The sequence below is a fragment of the Lygodium microphyllum genome, chromosome 16, assembly GCF_053477565.2.
Source record: "Lygodium microphyllum isolate KBCC chromosome 16, Lygodium_microphyllum_v1.1.10, whole genome shotgun sequence".
Lineage (NCBI taxonomy): Eukaryota > Viridiplantae > Streptophyta > Polypodiopsida > Schizaeales > Lygodiaceae > Lygodium > Lygodium microphyllum.
In genome coordinates, this window is record NC_141150.1 from 144,582,894 (window position 1) to 144,600,202 (window position 17,309).

Below are 17,309 nucleotides of genomic sequence, written 5' to 3' on the forward strand. Positions count from 1 at the left end.
TCTTGGTCAAGTTGAAAATAGTAGGCTGGCATCTTCAACTAAGGCTAAATATTGGGCTTGTGTGATGGTACCATAAAGGCCATCTACTTGAGAATTTTATTGGTGGAGCTCGAGTTTCTATGTGAGGCTTCTACAATGCTATATTGTGATAGCTAGAGTGCCATCACACTTTCTTGCAACCCCATTTTGAGTAACAAGATAAAGCATGTTGGAGTCCACCACTTTACTAGAGAGCAAGTGGAGAAGGCAACATTCGCCTTGAGTTTGTTTCTTCATCTAACAACAATGCTCATCTTCTGACCAATTTGGTCAACTAACTGACACTTGAGTATCTTCAACATTGGATTCGGTTCAATCCACCCTTCTCTAGGTTATTAGCATGATGGGGAGAGGGGGCCCCATAGCTCTACCTTGTTGGGTTTGACTTATGCCTACGTCCACAGAGTAGTGTCGATGATCCTTGGTAGGACACTGGGGCACTTTTTACTCTTCTTAGGACAGGTTTTTCCCCCCAGATTTATTCTCGTTTATTTTATGTGCCTGTGTTACACAATTTGGGCACTTATCGTGTTTTACACCTTTCGGGTGTGAACACACTCTAGCAACCCTAAAGATTTAATGGTTGTACTTTGTACTTTCATTTTACACTCTTTAGATAATTGCATTGGGTGTTGGGCTATATCTCTGTCACACACACACACACACACACACACACACACACACACACACACATTTCACTGTCAACTGTACTCTCAACTGAGCTGGAGCTTCGATCTTTGTGCATTCTCTCACCTCTCACATTTGGTATCAAAGCTGGCCCTTTGCTCAGCTCAGCTTGTGGCAACCGCCAGCTAAGCTGCCACCTCTTAGCTATCATCTCTCCATAGTCCCTAGGTGTCTATAGGCAGCTCCTACCCGTCCTCAACTAGCCAGTGCTAACCATTCTAGCTAGCGCCACTAGTGCCCACCAAATCTTGTCTGCCAGTTGCCTGTGTGACAGCTCCCCCAGTTCCTTGCGTGCGCCGCCAGTGTGGGCAGTGCCTCTATCCTATGCGCTGCCACCATAGGCGGCCACTAGGGCCCAGAGCACTATAGGCACCTGCCCCTTGTGCCTGATCCTTGTGCTTGCCTCCAGTTGCGACACCACCTGCCTGGCCCTTGGTCTGCTTGACTATGCCTCCACCTACTCTGGCTGAGCGCCACCAGCACGGCCAGCTTTGCCCTTGTCCCATGAGCCGAGCTCCACCAACGCCTGCCAAGTCCGCCTGATCTGCCTGCCAATCTAGCTTGACCTCCAACTGTGAAGTTCAAGGAGGTAAAAGATTTTTTTTTTCTTATTTTTTAATTCAGGTTTAATTTACTTGAAAGGGTTTGTGCTTGGGCAGCATCTCTCCACTCTTGCAAGTGTCTGGGAGACATTTCTAGCAGAGATTTTGTGAAATTTTAGGTCAGAATTTTGGTGCTTTTGTTGTCAGCTCAGAGATTGGCAAATGTACATGAGTGATAGTCTAGAATAGCCTGAATTTGTGCATCTTGGGACAAGAAATATTGGGGCTTTTGCATTTTTAGTGACACTGAGCATTGTTTGCATCTTGGTCAACGTGTACTTCAGACAATTTTTGACAGTGTGATTAAAATTGCTAATTATTGTTCTTTTGCTCCTTGATCATTGACACTTATCATGGGAAATCAGGGGGGTGATGTATTCACATGTGTCCAAGGAGAATAGGTTGGATGGCAACAACTATTCTCTATGGTCTTTTATGATGAAAAATGTGTTGATTGCAAAGAATCTTTGGGATTATGTCAACGGTGAAGAAGTTCGGCGTAGGGTTGTGGCTCCTGCTATACCTCCTCTAGGAGGATGTGGACAATGGGCAACTCAGCCCACTCAGCCTTTTCAGCCCGCTCTAGCTTAGTCACTTCCCTAGAGATCAGCAGCACAAAAGGCATGGGACACACGGGATGCTCAGGCTTTGTCGCTGATTGCATTAGCAATTGAGTGGTCCATCATTCCATACATTCGGTTCACAGCTTCTTCACAAGAAGCATGGCTGACCCTAGAGTAGATATTTATTGGAAAGAATGAGCCACGTATCTCTTTCTTAAATTAAGAGCTTGAGACTGTGAAGATGAATGAGGGTGATTCTATGTAGGATTATCTAAATAAAATTCAAGACTTGCATGAGCAGCTTATGAATGTAGATGAGTATTACTCAAATGTGCAGTTAATATCTACTACTTTGAATTCATGGCCACCCTCGTATTTGGCCTTTCATATGGCCTTAAACCTCACCATGAGAATTTCCCCACAGTCACTTACTTTTCTTTAGTTGGTTACCTTGCTCTCAGAGAAGGAGCAAACAAGAAAGACTAGTGGGGTGGATGTTATAGCTTTTGAGCAGGATTTTATGGCAAGGTAGAAGGGCAAGGGTGGCCAAGCTAAAAATGCTTTGTAGAGCTCTGAGACATAAGGTACTTTACAGAGCAACAAGAAACACGCAAGCAAAGAAGGGCAAGTGCCACTATTGCAAGAAGCCAGGACACTACATCACAAAATGTAGAAAGTGCATAGCCAAGGAGAAGTCAAGGATGTTTGTTTCTGATGCACCTTCCAGTGCTACTGAGTCCGCGTCTTTTGTTGTTGTAGACTGGGACTATTGTTTTTACACATGCAGTTATGGCTCTTTTTGGGCTAATAGAGCATTTAGCTCTACTGAGGATGTGAGTACATGGTTCTTTGACAGTGGTGCTTCTAGGTATATTACATCCCGTGGGGATTTGTTTTTCTCCGTTATTGCAGGTCCTATTGGTAAGTCTGTGCAATATGCCAAGAATGCATCATATCCTATTAGAGGCATTGGGGAGATTGTGTTGACAGCCATTGATGGCTCTATTCTCTGTTTGCAGGATGCTCTATTTGTGCTAGGCATAAATAAGAACTTATTGCCTATTTCTTCTTTGGCAAAGTGTGTTTTACAAGTCATCTTTGATGTGACAGATGTATGGTTAGAGATAAGGAACACATGACTTTGGTTTTGATTGACACTTTATGTCATGGGTTGTATGAGTTAGATGCTTATTCAGTTGATCACTTGGTCTATCAAGCATCTACTCTCACTCATACTATGTCACAGGCAGAGTTATGGCATGCTCGCATTGGACACGTAAACTATGATAACTTGATGCTTATGCAGCGTACACAGATGCTTGATGGTTTACCTGCATCATTTCTCATTTCCTCGTGATGTTGCTTTTAGAGGAACTTCCAGATTACAGATTGTGCACTTAGATGTACATGGCCCTATGTAGATAAAGTCATTGGGTGGCTGTTACTATTTTGTCACTTTCATTGATGACTTTACTTTTTTTAGTTGGGTCTACTCTTTGGTGAAAAAGTCAGAAGTGTATGATGCATTTTTGGCTTTTGTAGCTCTTGCTGAAAATCAATTTGGCTGCAAGATTAAGACTCTTCGTTCGAACCGAGAGGGGGAATACATGTCTTCTTTGCTGAATTCTTTTTTGAAGTAGAAAGGCATTGTCCATTAGTATACTATTGCTTATACTCCACAACAGAATGGGGTTGCAGAGAGGAAGAATTGGTCACTCATGGAGATGGCCAGATGTATGCTTAAAGCAAAGAGCTTGCCACATAGTTTTTGGATGGAAGCAATTATATGTGCTTGCTATGTTTTGAGCAGGTGCCCCACCAAGGCATTAAAGAATGTCATGCCTTTTGAGGCTTGGAACAGCTGAAAACCTTCTATTGGAAATTTTCGTACTTTTGGGTGTCTTGCGTATGCACACATTCCCAAGATACTTAAAAAAAAGTTGGATAACAAAGCTGTTAAATGCATTTTTATGGGGTACAGCAGTGAGAGCAAAGGATATAGATTACATGATCCTATCTCTAAGAAGGTATTTGTCAGTAGGGATGTGGTTTTTGATGAAAAATCATAATTATCCCTTGTTGGTTTTGATACATATCAGGCTGCCAATGATGTATTTGAAGGGTTGCTGCCCATTTCTTTCGGTGATACAGCTGGAGCTTCAACAAGTGAACTTAATGTTCAGCCGGCTGCTCTATTGGGTAATGCATAAAATCAGCCTATGGCTGATCTGAATATTCAGCAAGGTGCTGAATTGGAAGTTTAGTAAGAGCTTGTAGACAGTGAGGAAGCTAGGCAGATGCCTAGATGGTATTTGCAGACTATAAAAGATAGTCATTTGGATGCTCCTATTGTTGGTCATACTAGAAGGCAAGCTCGTATGCATGATGGTGCACATAACATGGAGTTTGTTATGGCAGCAGATACATTTGATGATGAGGAGCCTGAATGTTTTGAGGATGTATAACATAGCGTGCATTGGATGGCATCAATGCAAGTTGAGTTTGATTCTATCATAAAGAATCAAACATGGGATTTAGTGTCTTTGCCTGTTGGAAAGAAAGCCATTGTTACAAAGTGGGTTTATAAGCTGAAAAGGAATGCAGATGGATCCATTGACAAATATAAGGCCAGGCTTGTAGCCAAGGGCTACGCACAGAAGAAAGGCATTGACTATGAGGAGAGTTTTGCTCCTACATCCCGCATCACTACCATTCGGTCTATGGTTGCTTTGGTTGCCCATTATGGATGGACTGTGTACCAGCTTGATATAGAGATTGCATTTTTACATGTGGAACTTCAAGAAGAAGTGTATGTACAACAGCCCATCGGTTTTGCAATTGTGGGATCCGAATACTTGGCGTGCAAGCTGAAAAAGACTATATGGTTTGATGCAAGCTCCCTGAGCTCGGCATGCAAAGATTGATACCTTTTTACTCAGCCAGGGGTTCATAAACAGCTCATTAGAGTCTACACTTTACGTATGTAAAGAGGTGGAATCCTTACTCGTCATATGACTTTATGTTGATGATCTTCTGCTTACAAGGACACATGTTGATCAGATTTCAGCATTCAAACAAAATTTGCAGCAAACTCTTGAGATGACAGATTTGAGGCCTTTGCACTATTATTTGGGCATTCAGTTCATTCATGATGCTAGAGGCATTGGATTATCACAGTCTAGATACATTGGTAGACTTCTTGAGAGGTTTGGCTTACACGACTGTAAGCTATTTTGTACACCAATGGAAACTGGACCCAAGCTGTCCTTGCATGATAACAGTGATTTGTTTGATATCTATATATATACTCCAACAGTTGGATGTCTCATTTACTTATGCAACACAAGGCCAGACATTCAATTTGCAGTTTCAGCCATGAGCAGATATATGCACCAGCCATGCATGTCACATTGGCAAGTTGTTAAGCGTGTTTTTCGTTACTTGTAGGGTATTGGGACTCTTGGATCGCTTTATGCCAAGGGGGGATAACTACACCTACATGCTTACAGTGATTCAGATTGGGCTGGTGACTTTGACTCTCGTTACTCCACTAGTGGTAATTGTTTCTTTCTTGGCTCATCTTGCATCTCTTGGCTTAGCAAGAAACAATTCACTGTTGCCACATTGTCATATGAAGCTAAATACAAGGTAGCTTTCACTACCATAGTTGAATGCGTATGGCTTAAACGCTTGTTGGCTGATTTGGATGTATTTATCACGGAGCCTACTGCTTTGTTCACTAATAGTTAGAGTGCTATTGTAGTGGCACGGAATCCAGTATTTCATGTATGCATGAAACACATAGAGATCTACTATCACTTTGTCAGAGAGAGGCTAAGTGTAGGTGATATTAGCCTTGTCTACTATCCTACCACCAGTAATGTGGCAGACATCTTCACTAGACGCTTGTTGGCTGATTTGGATGTATTTGTCATGGAGCCTATTGCTTTGTTCACTGATAGTCAGAGTGCTTTTGTAGTGGCACGGAACCCAGTATTTCATGCACGCATGAAACACATAAAGATCTACTATCACTTTGTAAGAGATAGACTACATGTGGGTGATATTAGCCTTGTTTACTATCCTACCACCAGTAATGTGGTAGACATATTCACCAAAGCTCTTCCTCGTAACAAATTCGAAGCATTCCACAATGCTTTAAATTTGATCTCCTTTGGTGGATGACCCTTGTATATTGATCACTCTTCACTCCAAGGGGGTTTGTTGGGTTTCACTCATGCCTACGCTCACAGAGGAGTTTTGGTGATCCTCGGTAGGACACTAGGGCACTTTTTACTCTCCTTACAAGAGGTTTTTTCCCCTAGATTTATTCTCTTTTATTCAGTGTGCCTGTGTTACACAGTTTGGGCACTTATCGTGTGTTACACCTTTGGGGTGTGAACACACACTAGCAACCCTAAGGTTTAAGAGTTGTACTTTGTACTTGCATTTTAAACTCTTCAAATAATTGCAGTGGGTGTCGTGCTATCTCACACACTCACACACACACACTCTCTCTCTCTTCACTGTTAACTGTACTCTCAGCTACATCCCTTCCATTGTGTGATGGTGAGAGGGGTGACTTCTTCTCTTGCTGCTTTGAGCTGATCAGATCACCTGGCCAATGCAAGATTCAAAGAAGCCCAATGAGAGATGATAATACCACATGGTAGCCAAAAACCTGCTTTGCCACTAGCTGCTAGAGTATCGAATGCTATTAGGCACTCACACCTTCATAGTCATTGTCTTTCAATACAACATCTGTCCAGATCACTATCAAAACTTAGGAGTTTTGCGTAGGTAATTGCAAGAGCATTGTAGCAGGGCATGTTTAGAAGGCAGATGTGGATGGTAGTGAGCAGCATGAGACTCCTCCAGCACAACCATATGGCTTGACATTACTACCTAAGAGGGTTTCAAAGAGGGGAGCTTAGAGGTGTTTGGGTCCCATCTCCTTAGACGATGAGTCAAGATTCACTCGCATAATATGCCATGTGTGTGTGTCATCCTTCCTCTCCATCATTGGTTGTAGGATATTCAGTAGAGCTGCCAGCCTGGCAGTACTGTGCTCCCCTTCCTTCACTTGCTTCTATATCCTTTTAGAATCTTTGTAGCCTGCAGACATTGTATACATATCATAGGGGGGTAATAGATTCTTGAAAATAGTTTATTTTTATCACTGGTGATTTATGTTGCAAGATGTCGTTTGATTCCTAGGGTTTTGCAAGTCCTATTAAATTGTAATTCATTACATTTATATGCAATTTCAAAAGTGATGGCCGATGTTTTCTGTCTAATGATAATTTTAAGGACCACCACAAGACACACTGCATGGGGAGTCTTGATCAATCTGGATCAGTCAACATGTTAACTTGGCAAGGAAGAGCATACCTGCTCTATATAATCTGCAATAGATTAGCACTAACACCTGATGTTGCTTGCAGTCAGCATGATAATGTTCTCCTCTTTTGAGCACTCAGTTGAATTCCTATACAAGCATCTCGTTCAAAGGCAAAAGAATGACTGCTCTAAGGGGCTGCAACTAGGTGTGACCTGTGCTGCTGGCTATATGGCTGGGACACTTGGCACTATCATTTCAAATCCTTCTGACAATGTAGTGGCATCTCTTTATAACAACAAATCTCAAACCTTATTGCAGGTTAGTTCCTATCCATCCTGTGGATTCCAACATGCTGGTTAATTCTTATTGGGGGAAGGTGGTTTAGTGTCTCCAAAAGACAATAATTATGTTTTCGGTTTACATTCTATCCGCATAAAAGTATTAGTAAAACTTGTAATGTCACATTTAAGGCTTTTGTATGTTTTTAAAAAAGGATTTCTGTGAACTGTTTAAAAATATAGTCTTGAATTTTAGGGGGTTGAAAAGAAGCTGTTGTTTTTTCACAGAAAACCGTCGTTTTCATACTGCCAAATCATGATGTACAAGCTTGAATTCTTAAAGGAGGAGACGAACCTTTTTTGCATGTTGAACCTCTAACACCATGGTTCAACTGGAGGACTTCACATGACAGTTCGATTGTGCCTAAAAGACTTTAATTTCCAAAACTCATGTCAAGGAATCTATTATCTCATATCATGTTGTATAGCAGAATAGTGATTTACCATACATTGAATCTTAAAGTCCTTACAGGGGTATGATGACATTGAATTCCTTAGGGACATCAAACACAGAAAGCCACCTTCTTGCTATCCCGTAGCAAATCAAAAGTAATTTGTGAGGAAAGAGTGTGATCATAATTCATCCTCAAATAATGTTCTACCTTGGTGATGAAGGGGACACAAGTGCAGGACTTTTATCCAGTACATTGATATGACAAGTGTACTCCATTACTTTCATAGAAATAATTTCAATGTGAATGGTATGTGATCTCACATGCATGGTAGCCCTGAACATATTTCCTTTGTTTATATTCAAAAGGATTCTCCTAATAGTGTTCCCCGTCATATAGATGATTGATGGTTGGTTAAGGGAGGGGCCGGTCCCCCAGCTTCATACAGTTTGTTTTTGAGGTGTAGCCTTGTGGCTGCCTAATGGCCATCCTGTTATTTTGGTCATTTCATGAGAACTCTGCTTACTTTATCCGTCAGATCCCAGAGCCCAGCCTTGTAGCACAACGGGTGGTAGGTGCTATCTTGGACCAAAGTGTTGTTTTCTGCCACATGGTCCTTAACGTATCGACAAAATTTGGTACTTAATGCAGTATGGTCCTTAACGCACCACAAAAGCTGGACTGCAGAATCAGAATTTCCATGGAACACCATTGAACCCTGCACACAGAGCTCTCTCTGTCTGAGGATGGCACATTGATTGGAAAGTCACTCAAGATGCCACACTTACCATGCCACCAAGAAGGAAGCTAAGAAGAATGCTTCCTTGCAAGAGATCCTTTAGTTCACTAGTTGGCGTCCCTGATTTTAGAAAGGAGGCTAACTTATTACAAGTTGAGGTTCTAGTCGTATCCAAGTAACTTGACTTGCTTGATAACTACATGGAATGTGATTGGTGTAAGAGGCACATCATCTGGAAAAGGCATAAAATGATATGTTATGTAATCCCAAATTACTTTATTCATTGCATTCATCATGTGAGCAACAAAATTCATTGCTTCCTATGATAAAGTACACATCTGCACACTAATCTCAATGGTGTGTTCATATTAGAGAGATCCTTACTTGCAATTGGAATTTACACTTCTATTAAAGATGGTGCAAGAGTTTATAGAATGAGAAGGATACCTTGTGGAAGCCATTGAAAAAAGGGAGGAGGTTGGAAGGGTTGAGAGATTAAGGGAGGAGAGAGGTTGAGAGAGTAGGAAGGATGGAAAGCTTGAAAGGGGTAGGAGGGGTGGAGAACTTGAAAGGATGAATGAGATGGAAGGGGGGGGGGGGGGATTTTTATAGAAATGGAGAGTGCTTTGGGGTTTAGGGTTGAGAGAGAGAGAGATTTCAAATTCTGAAATTTGAATGGTGGTCCATTGTGCCATTGTGTATATATGAGAGAGAGAGAGAGAGATGAATCATGAGAGAGGGAGAGGGAAGGAGAGAGAGTTTTTAAACTTGTTAGTTTGATCTTTGAACTTTTCTCTGGAGTCTTTGTGTGAGAGAAAGGAAAGAATAGAGAAAGAAAAGAAGAATAGAGAAGATTCAAGAGAGAAAGAAGAAAGAAAAGAAGAAAAGAAAGCGCTGAAAAAAAAGGGGAAAAACGGTCAAAAAAAGTGACCATTTATTGGCCGCAAGCGTATGGGGAGATAGGGCGCAGTCAGGTAGTTTGATGGGGACCAAACCGGACAGGTCCAAACAGGACCGGGACGTGGCGGATGGGTCGAACGAGTTGATCCGTCCGTTGGAGGTGGACAATTCTGCCTCAGCCTTAGCGTCTTTTTTCTCTTCTTGAAGATTTTGATGAGGGCAACCATGAGGAAACTCTGCTTACATGGGATTTGGATGTATTTCTAAAGAAGTCCTATTGGTGGTTACCTTTTGCAAGATATCTCTAGAAGTATGGTCGAAGCTTCAGATGTTGTACAAGGCACTTTCCACCATGTGTGTAGTGACCCTTCATGGCCAGCTTTAGCAGATGAAGTTTGAGTCTAAGGACACCACTTAATCCTTTTGGCTCCATGTTACACAAGTACAGGACTAGCTTTGACACATGCAATTTTCCCTTCCAGAGGCACATCTTGTTGGAATGGTACTATCCTCCATACATATAGTCATCATCATTCTTCAGGTGGACTTCTGTAAGAGAGGAGCCGGTGCTAGTGCCCACGCAGCTAGTGACTTACTGTTGTACACGACTCTCTCGTGTTTGGTATATGGATTCCTTTTCTTGAGCACATCTCTGAGTTCTCTTTCTTTGTAGTGTTTTTCTATTATCCTTCTCTTTTGTCTTGTGTTCAATAATTTATTTCAACTCTTGTCTATGCTTCCACTGCTGACATCCAGGTTCTTGATGGGTTGTTATTTGACAAAGAGGGGGCTTAGCTTCTACTTTTGAGCTCACTTGAGGGGACATTTTGGCAGTCTAGCCAAAGGTGGGGAATCCATGGTCACGTATGTTCGGAGGCATTTTTGATCGAATGGTCTTGTATGCTACTAAACGACATTGATGATAGACGCAGAGATATGCTATGGATCTTCTCTATTTTCAGGAGCCAATACGATCGACATCGACCTCAAGTTCTCTCCGAGGCACCTTGGTGGTGGCTTGATCACCCACTGCTTTGGGTATCAAATTTACTGTGGTGGTTATATGTTATATGGACTGTGATGAGTCATTATCATTGTATCATTGTATTGTACTAGATCACCCATGATCTGAGAGAGGATATTAGCAAGATTGTTAGCTCATGTGTGATTCTGTGCATGCTTGATGGGATGGGCACACTTGTCATTATTTTAGGCATTTTATTGTGGTTATTTGTGTGGCATTTATAGCATTTTTATGCTAGTTGGCTAGCAGCATTTAATGTTGGTTGACCAACTGTTATATATAGCATATTTTGTGTCTATTTATTGGACTCAACTATTTTTGGTCGCATGTTCAATGTAGAGGATAACTTAGAAATAGAAGCGGATTCATCAAGTCTATCCTCAAGGGAGACAAGGAGTACTTGAGGACCGAAGTTCAAAGTAGTGGCATGGGCGGACCAATTGAATGACTCCTCTAGTGAAGTGGGGGTAGACGGTCGTGCCGCCATATGAATAGTGGATCTACTCCATTGGGGTGGAGAATGACCCCCTCTCAACTGTGGAGGTGGCACTAAAGGGCCCTAGCCTATTGTGCTTGAGAGACAAGATTGAGAATTAAAGATGGGAAAATCCCCCCGCCCCAAAAAAAAAAGGCCCTGTCAAAGGAATTTATACCTCCTCAACCCAAGCCCTTTAGGTAATAGCTCAGTTACAATCAATGAGAGCGAGGAGTAGTTCTTAGTCTCACAAGATGATGAAAAGATGTACATGTACACATGCATCACTTACTATGCAAATAAAAAAGAAAACTAATTTCTTTACAAGATGAGAATAGAAAGAGAAAAAATCAACCCTTCTCTACTGTTGATCAGCTTTACATTGATATGGCTTGGTTCTTGTCCTTAAAATAGAAAAAGGGCTCGAGGAGGGTATGACTCTTCATTGCTTGATGAGGGTCCATCAAAAAAGGCACCAAATGACTTTGAAAAAGAGGATGGGCTTTGATGGGATCTTTTTCTTTGTCTTTAAGTAGAACAAGACTTTTCTTTTGTTCCACTACGCCCTGGGAAGGCGTTGGGCTTTTTTATCAACTACTTTTAGGGCTATGGATTTGTCTCCTTGATGGAGATGGACTCATTTCCTTGGATTATCCATTACTTTTACATTTTCATGGTTGCAAATTGTTGTATTCAGCTTTGAGTGTTTATTTTCTTCATTTCTTGACATATAAACTCTTGAAGACAAATGAATATTGTAATTGTTGAGTATACTGTGTTGTTTGGGACGTTTACATAGGTTGAGGTTGCAATCAATAGGGGATGGATAGTTGATGGTGAGGAAAACGCAGGTGGGCAGTAATCTCCAAACATGGTGAACCTGCCATCCAGCTGACTTGGTGCAACTCTAGATGGCATGGACAACAACAAACTGTCAAAAATAACAGGTATGCTCTAATACCATGTCAAAATAAGCAACTCTGTATAGAGACAGTAGAATTTGTAGAGAGTAACATAGAGTGTATATGGCTAATACAAAGAGTAGAAACACAAGAAGAACACAATGATGATGCATTGAATATGCTATGAGAAGAAAAGCTGATACAGCGGAGCTGAAGCTCAAAAGATAAGTGCACTGTCCTGTTTGAATCGAGTGGCAGCACTTGTGGAAAATCTACATAGTGAAGGGAGTGGAACGCAGTCCTTTGGGTAGTGGGCTATTGAAGTAGTCACTCGAAGGTGAAGATTAGCTGTCAAGGAAGTGAATTGCAGTCCTTTGATGCCATCAAAGATGTGGAAGATGATCACCAATTGTTGTTGTCGAGGGAGTGAACGGGAGTCCTTTGATGTCGGGGAGTGACTTGGGTAGCAAAATGCAAATCCTAGAGTGTCGGAGCTATCAAACGCAGGGAGAGCAGCCTAGATGCTGACACCACGTGAATAATGATGACACCAGATGGAGGATGAGCTGAGTTGCAAAAACGTAGGTCCCAATAGTCTTTATGATAAACGCGTGATACCAGGTGATGGAGGAGAAGCTAGGTTGCAAAAACGCAGGTCCCAATAGCCCTTGTGTAGACGAATGATGCTAGGTGATAGAGGAGAAGCCAAGTTGCAAAAATGCAAGTTTTAATATCCCTTGTGATAGATGAGTGATGAAATCACTGACGCTCGGTGATGTAGACTGTTGCCAAAGGCTAGGATGTTGACACCGGTTGGAGATGATGATGCCAGGCAAGGAGAATATCTCCACATTGAAAAACGCAGGTGAAGGTGGAGCGTGATGGAAAAGGGTATGAACACCAAGCAGATGATGGTGACGCTAGGTAGAAGATGCCCCAAAGGCAAGGCCTGATGCTAGAACAATGCACCTGAAGCAGAAGAAGGATGAAAGCAACCACGAGCCACGAACTGCAATGTCCTCTTGAAGGGGTATGAGGATAATAGAAGATGTTTGCAAGAGAAGTGAAGGGTGTTTGATGATAGAGAAAGAGGGGTGAAGAATGATTGAAGAAAGAGTGATGGGGTGTTTGGAGTGAAAAATGAATGAAGCAACTACCTATTTATAGGCATAAACTGTCTAGGGTGGTGCACTGCTGTGTGGGTGCCCACTGAAAAAGTGGCCAAAATGTGGACACCGGCTCTTTTTGGGGCTGTCTGTGCGAAACCCTAAATGAAGTGTGTGAATTGAAAAAGTGGTTTCTCAACACCCCCTCTAAGGCCCAAAAAGGGATGAAGAAAGAGGAGTGAAGATAGATAGATACGACGAAGAAGAACAGGATCTCGGAGATCCAAGATTTCCACCTGAAAGGTAACCTATAGTAAGAAATAGTAGATGGGATGACTTGTAGACCCTAACTCCACCTCAAGAGAGAAGCCACTAGCTCTGTAACTCCATGCTAGAAGGAAGTCAAAGGCCTCGTCACCAAGTTGTGGGCGGCTAAATCTCCAAGGCCCCGATCTAGGCGGTACCTAAAGATCCTGGGTATTAGGAGGAGAAATGATTGCCCGAGGACAGCCATCCCAAAAGAGTAAGTGGTAGGTGATGAATTGCATGATGAGGAGGTGCTTCCCCTGAGGGTGGAGGTGAAAGCGCCCCCTTTGAGGGCGAAGAGAGTCTAGCCAGCCCCCTCTAAATCCCCCTCTATGAGAGAGAGGGAATCTAAAAACTCGTGGATCACGGACTCCGAATCATCTAGTGACAAAGGAAGTGCCGTTGGTCATGTAAAAGAAGGTATCTGGGGTGTCAAAGATATTGAAGAGCTCCTCGAACCTGAGTAGTCGAGGGTGGGGAAAAGGGAGGCTCAGGTTGGAGCCAAGAGTGGGCAACAATCATGGTCTCTCAGTGGAGCGTATTGCGGAGTCGAAGTAATAGAAGGGGTCAAACAACCACTATCTCGCAAAGGAGCGCATTGCGGAGGGGACAGTAGCCAATAGTCACTATCTCTTGGGGGAGCGGACTGCACAACCACGGGTTGTTGAGGTGTCATTTTTGAAAACCTAGAAGAATTAGAAGCAATCTCTGTAGCGCATTGCGGTGGTCGCGAGAAGGCCGTGGTACCAGTTGATTCTCCTGTGGCTCAAAAGTGCTTAGAGCACATCGATTGCGTCTTATTGCCTTGAGCATAAAATTTTGAAAGCGGATGTAGAATAGGACTTTGTGGCCCAAAAGAGAGAGGTGGCACAACGAGTGTCGAGGGGAAGATGCATATACCCCGGCGGGGTGGAAAGCAAAGGTTCATTGCGGCAAGTATTAGTGGGGGTTCTGATGATGCCAGAAAAGGGGCACCCAATGGTCTGTCCATTTTCCTGGAAAGAAGTCATAGCACCGAAGTATCAATCTATAAAAGAGAGGATGGGTGGGAGAGGAAGAGAATGGTATCTTTGTCTCCTAGCAGTGCATTGGAAATGAAGGGGGAACTCAGTAGATGATGCCAAACTTGCAACCTGTCTTTGTCTTCTCTAATGAAAAGGTCTTTAGCTCTCTGAGCTCCTGCGCTTTGATACCATGTCAAAAATAATAGGTATGCTTTGACACTATGCCAAAATAAACGATAGTGCAGAGAGATAGTAGGGTTTGTAGAGAGTAACACAACACGTATACGGCAAACATAGAGAGAGAAGAGAAACTCAGAAACACAAGAACACGGCAATGATGCATTGAATCATGCTATGAGAAGAAAAGTTGATACAGCAGAGCTGAAGCTCAAAAGATAACTGCATTGTCTTGTTTGAATCAGGCAGCAGTAGCACCTGTGGGAAATCTGCACAGTGAAGGGAGTGAAGTGCAGTCCTTCGGGTAGTGGGCTACCAAGTTAATCACTCAAAGGTGAAGGGAAGCTATTGAGGGAGCGAACCGCAGTCCTCTGATGCCATCGGAGATGTGGAAGATGATCACCATTTGTCGAGGGAGCGAATGGCAGTCCTCTAATGCCGAGGAGTGAACCAGGCGGCAAAACGCAAATCCCAAAGTGTCGGAATCGTCAAACGCAAGAGCAGCCCAGATATTGATGCCAAGTGAATAATGATGAGGCCAAATGATGGAGGATGAGCGAGGCTGCAAAAACGTAGATCCGAGCAGCCTTTGTGAGATACGTGTAACGGCAAGTAATGGAAGAGGAGCCAGGCTGCAAAAAAGTAGGTCCCAACAACCCCTGTGATAGATGAATAATGTTAAGTGATGGAGGAGAAGCGAGGCTGCAAAAAGAAAATCCCAACAGCCCTTATGATAGACAAGTGATGAAATGTTTGAGGCTCGGTGATGTAGACTGTTGCCAAAGGCTAGGATGTTGACGCCAAGCTGGAGATGACGACGCCAGGCAAGGAGAAGATCTCCACATTGAAAAACGCAGGTGAAGGTGGATCTTGATGAAGGGTGCTAATGCCAATCAGATGATAGTGATGCCAGGTGGAAGATGCCCCAAATGCAAGGCATGATACTAGAATATGGTGCTTGGAGCAGAAGAAGGATGAAAGTAGCCACGAGCTACGAACCGCAATGTCCTCTTGAAGGGGTGTGAGGGTAGTGGAAGGGGTTGGTGAGAAAAGTGAAGGGTGTCTGATGACGGAGGAAGAGGAGTGAAGAACGAGTGAAGAGTGAATGAAGTGATTGCCTATTTATAGGAATAAACTGTCTAGGGTGGCGCACCACTATGTGGGTACCCACTAAAAAAGTGACCAAAATGTGGACACCAGCTCTTTTTGGGGCTGTTTGTGTGAAACCCTAAATGAACTGTGTGAATGGAAGAAGTGGTTTCTCAACACAAATAGGTCTAGAAGGCACCACGGGCCACTCCCACTAGGGAGCATCCACCTAGGCATTGCAGAGATGGAGATCAACAGTTGATGACAAGGGAGGCTGGCTGAAGAATGAGGTATAGAGTGATGGATGCCCATGTCTTATTTATGGGCACATGAGTCATTAAAGTGTTTAGGATGGCACCTCCACTCTCTCAGGTGGCAGCCAAACACTAATACATGATACAAATAAAGCCTTTTGGCGGCTGTAAATGGAAACCTAAATAGGAAATAATAAAATTAATGACCTGGGTTTCTTGACACCCCCTCTAAAGCCTAGAAAAGGTGCCTTGATAGAAGTGAGAGAGAGACTTGGTACTCAGTAATCCAAGTAATCCACCTAAAAGGAAACGTGTAAAAAAGAACAACAAACAAGATGAGCTCGTAGTGCTTGGAACTCAATCTCGGGAGAGGACTCCAATGTTGACCAAGTTGCATAGGCATGCCTTAAGCTTGACCTCGAGAGAGAACCCACTAGGTCCACATTCTATTCTGGTGAGAATATGAGGACCTAACCCCTAAGTTATGGTTGAAACATCGAAGGCCTTGAATGAGGTAAAAATTGCAATTCTTGGATATCAATAGGCGAGATGGCAGTGTGATGTCAACCACCCCTTCCGAGGGAAGAGAAAGGGGTGGTTGACAATAGGTGAGATCAATAAGTGAGATGATAGCATGATGTCAACCACCCCTTACAAGGTAAGAGGAAGAAGGCAAAGGTTTTTTGTCAAGATGTGCGAAGGACGGCACGATGAGTAGGGACCCTCTCTGAAACTGGAGGGAGCAAAGGTTGATAATGACAATCTTTGGTAGAGTGACCATTCTTGCCATAGTAGGAGCACCCACTGGTCCGCGCTTTTGTCTTTGGAGAAGCCATAGCATCGATGTGGAAAACTTGGAAAGGGAGGGAGAAGATAGTGGTGTCCTTCGGATGGCACAACCAAAAATAAAGTTTTTGGAATCTGAGTGTGTTATTGATAGCGCAACATTTCTTTGTCTTCATTGATGAAGAGGATCTTCAGCTCTCTAAGGACCTTGCTCTAATCCCATGTAAAGAAATGTTGTCTCTAGATAATAAACACAATCATATGACAAAGCACAAATTGATAAAGAACATAGTTAGGGTTATGGTAACTCACGGACAATGAACACTGAAGAAGATAGTGAATGAATGATGAATGAATATATGTACAATGCTGAATGCAGCAAATACACTATGCAAAGGTGAAATATTCACCCTCGAACTCTCATGTCTCAAGGGCCAAGGCAGACAACATGAGCAGGAGAGAGTGTTGGACTTTGATAGATCTCAAAACATAGTAGACAGCCTTTGGAGATGTTAGGCAGAAAATGCAGCTCAATAGAGGCTAGATCAGTGTTTAATGAAGTAGTCAGGGGTAGAATCAGCAAAA

At 42.8% G+C, this 17,309-nt stretch overlaps 1 protein-coding gene across 2 annotated transcripts in view; it reads left to right on the forward strand.

Annotated features, from left to right (window-relative positions):
• Window positions 1-17,309, forward strand: part of LOC148023542 (mitochondrial phosphate carrier protein 1, mitochondrial-like) — a 71,828-nt gene that overhangs the window by 49,417 nt on the left and 5,102 nt on the right. For both annotated transcript variants that reach the window (XM_087696525.1, XM_087696524.1), the window contains exon 4: window positions 7,336-7,550. In XM_087696525.1, the coding sequence (XP_087552651.1) occupies window positions 7,336-7,550 (215 nt within the window). The remainder of the gene's footprint in view (window positions 1-7,335; window positions 7,551-17,309) is intronic.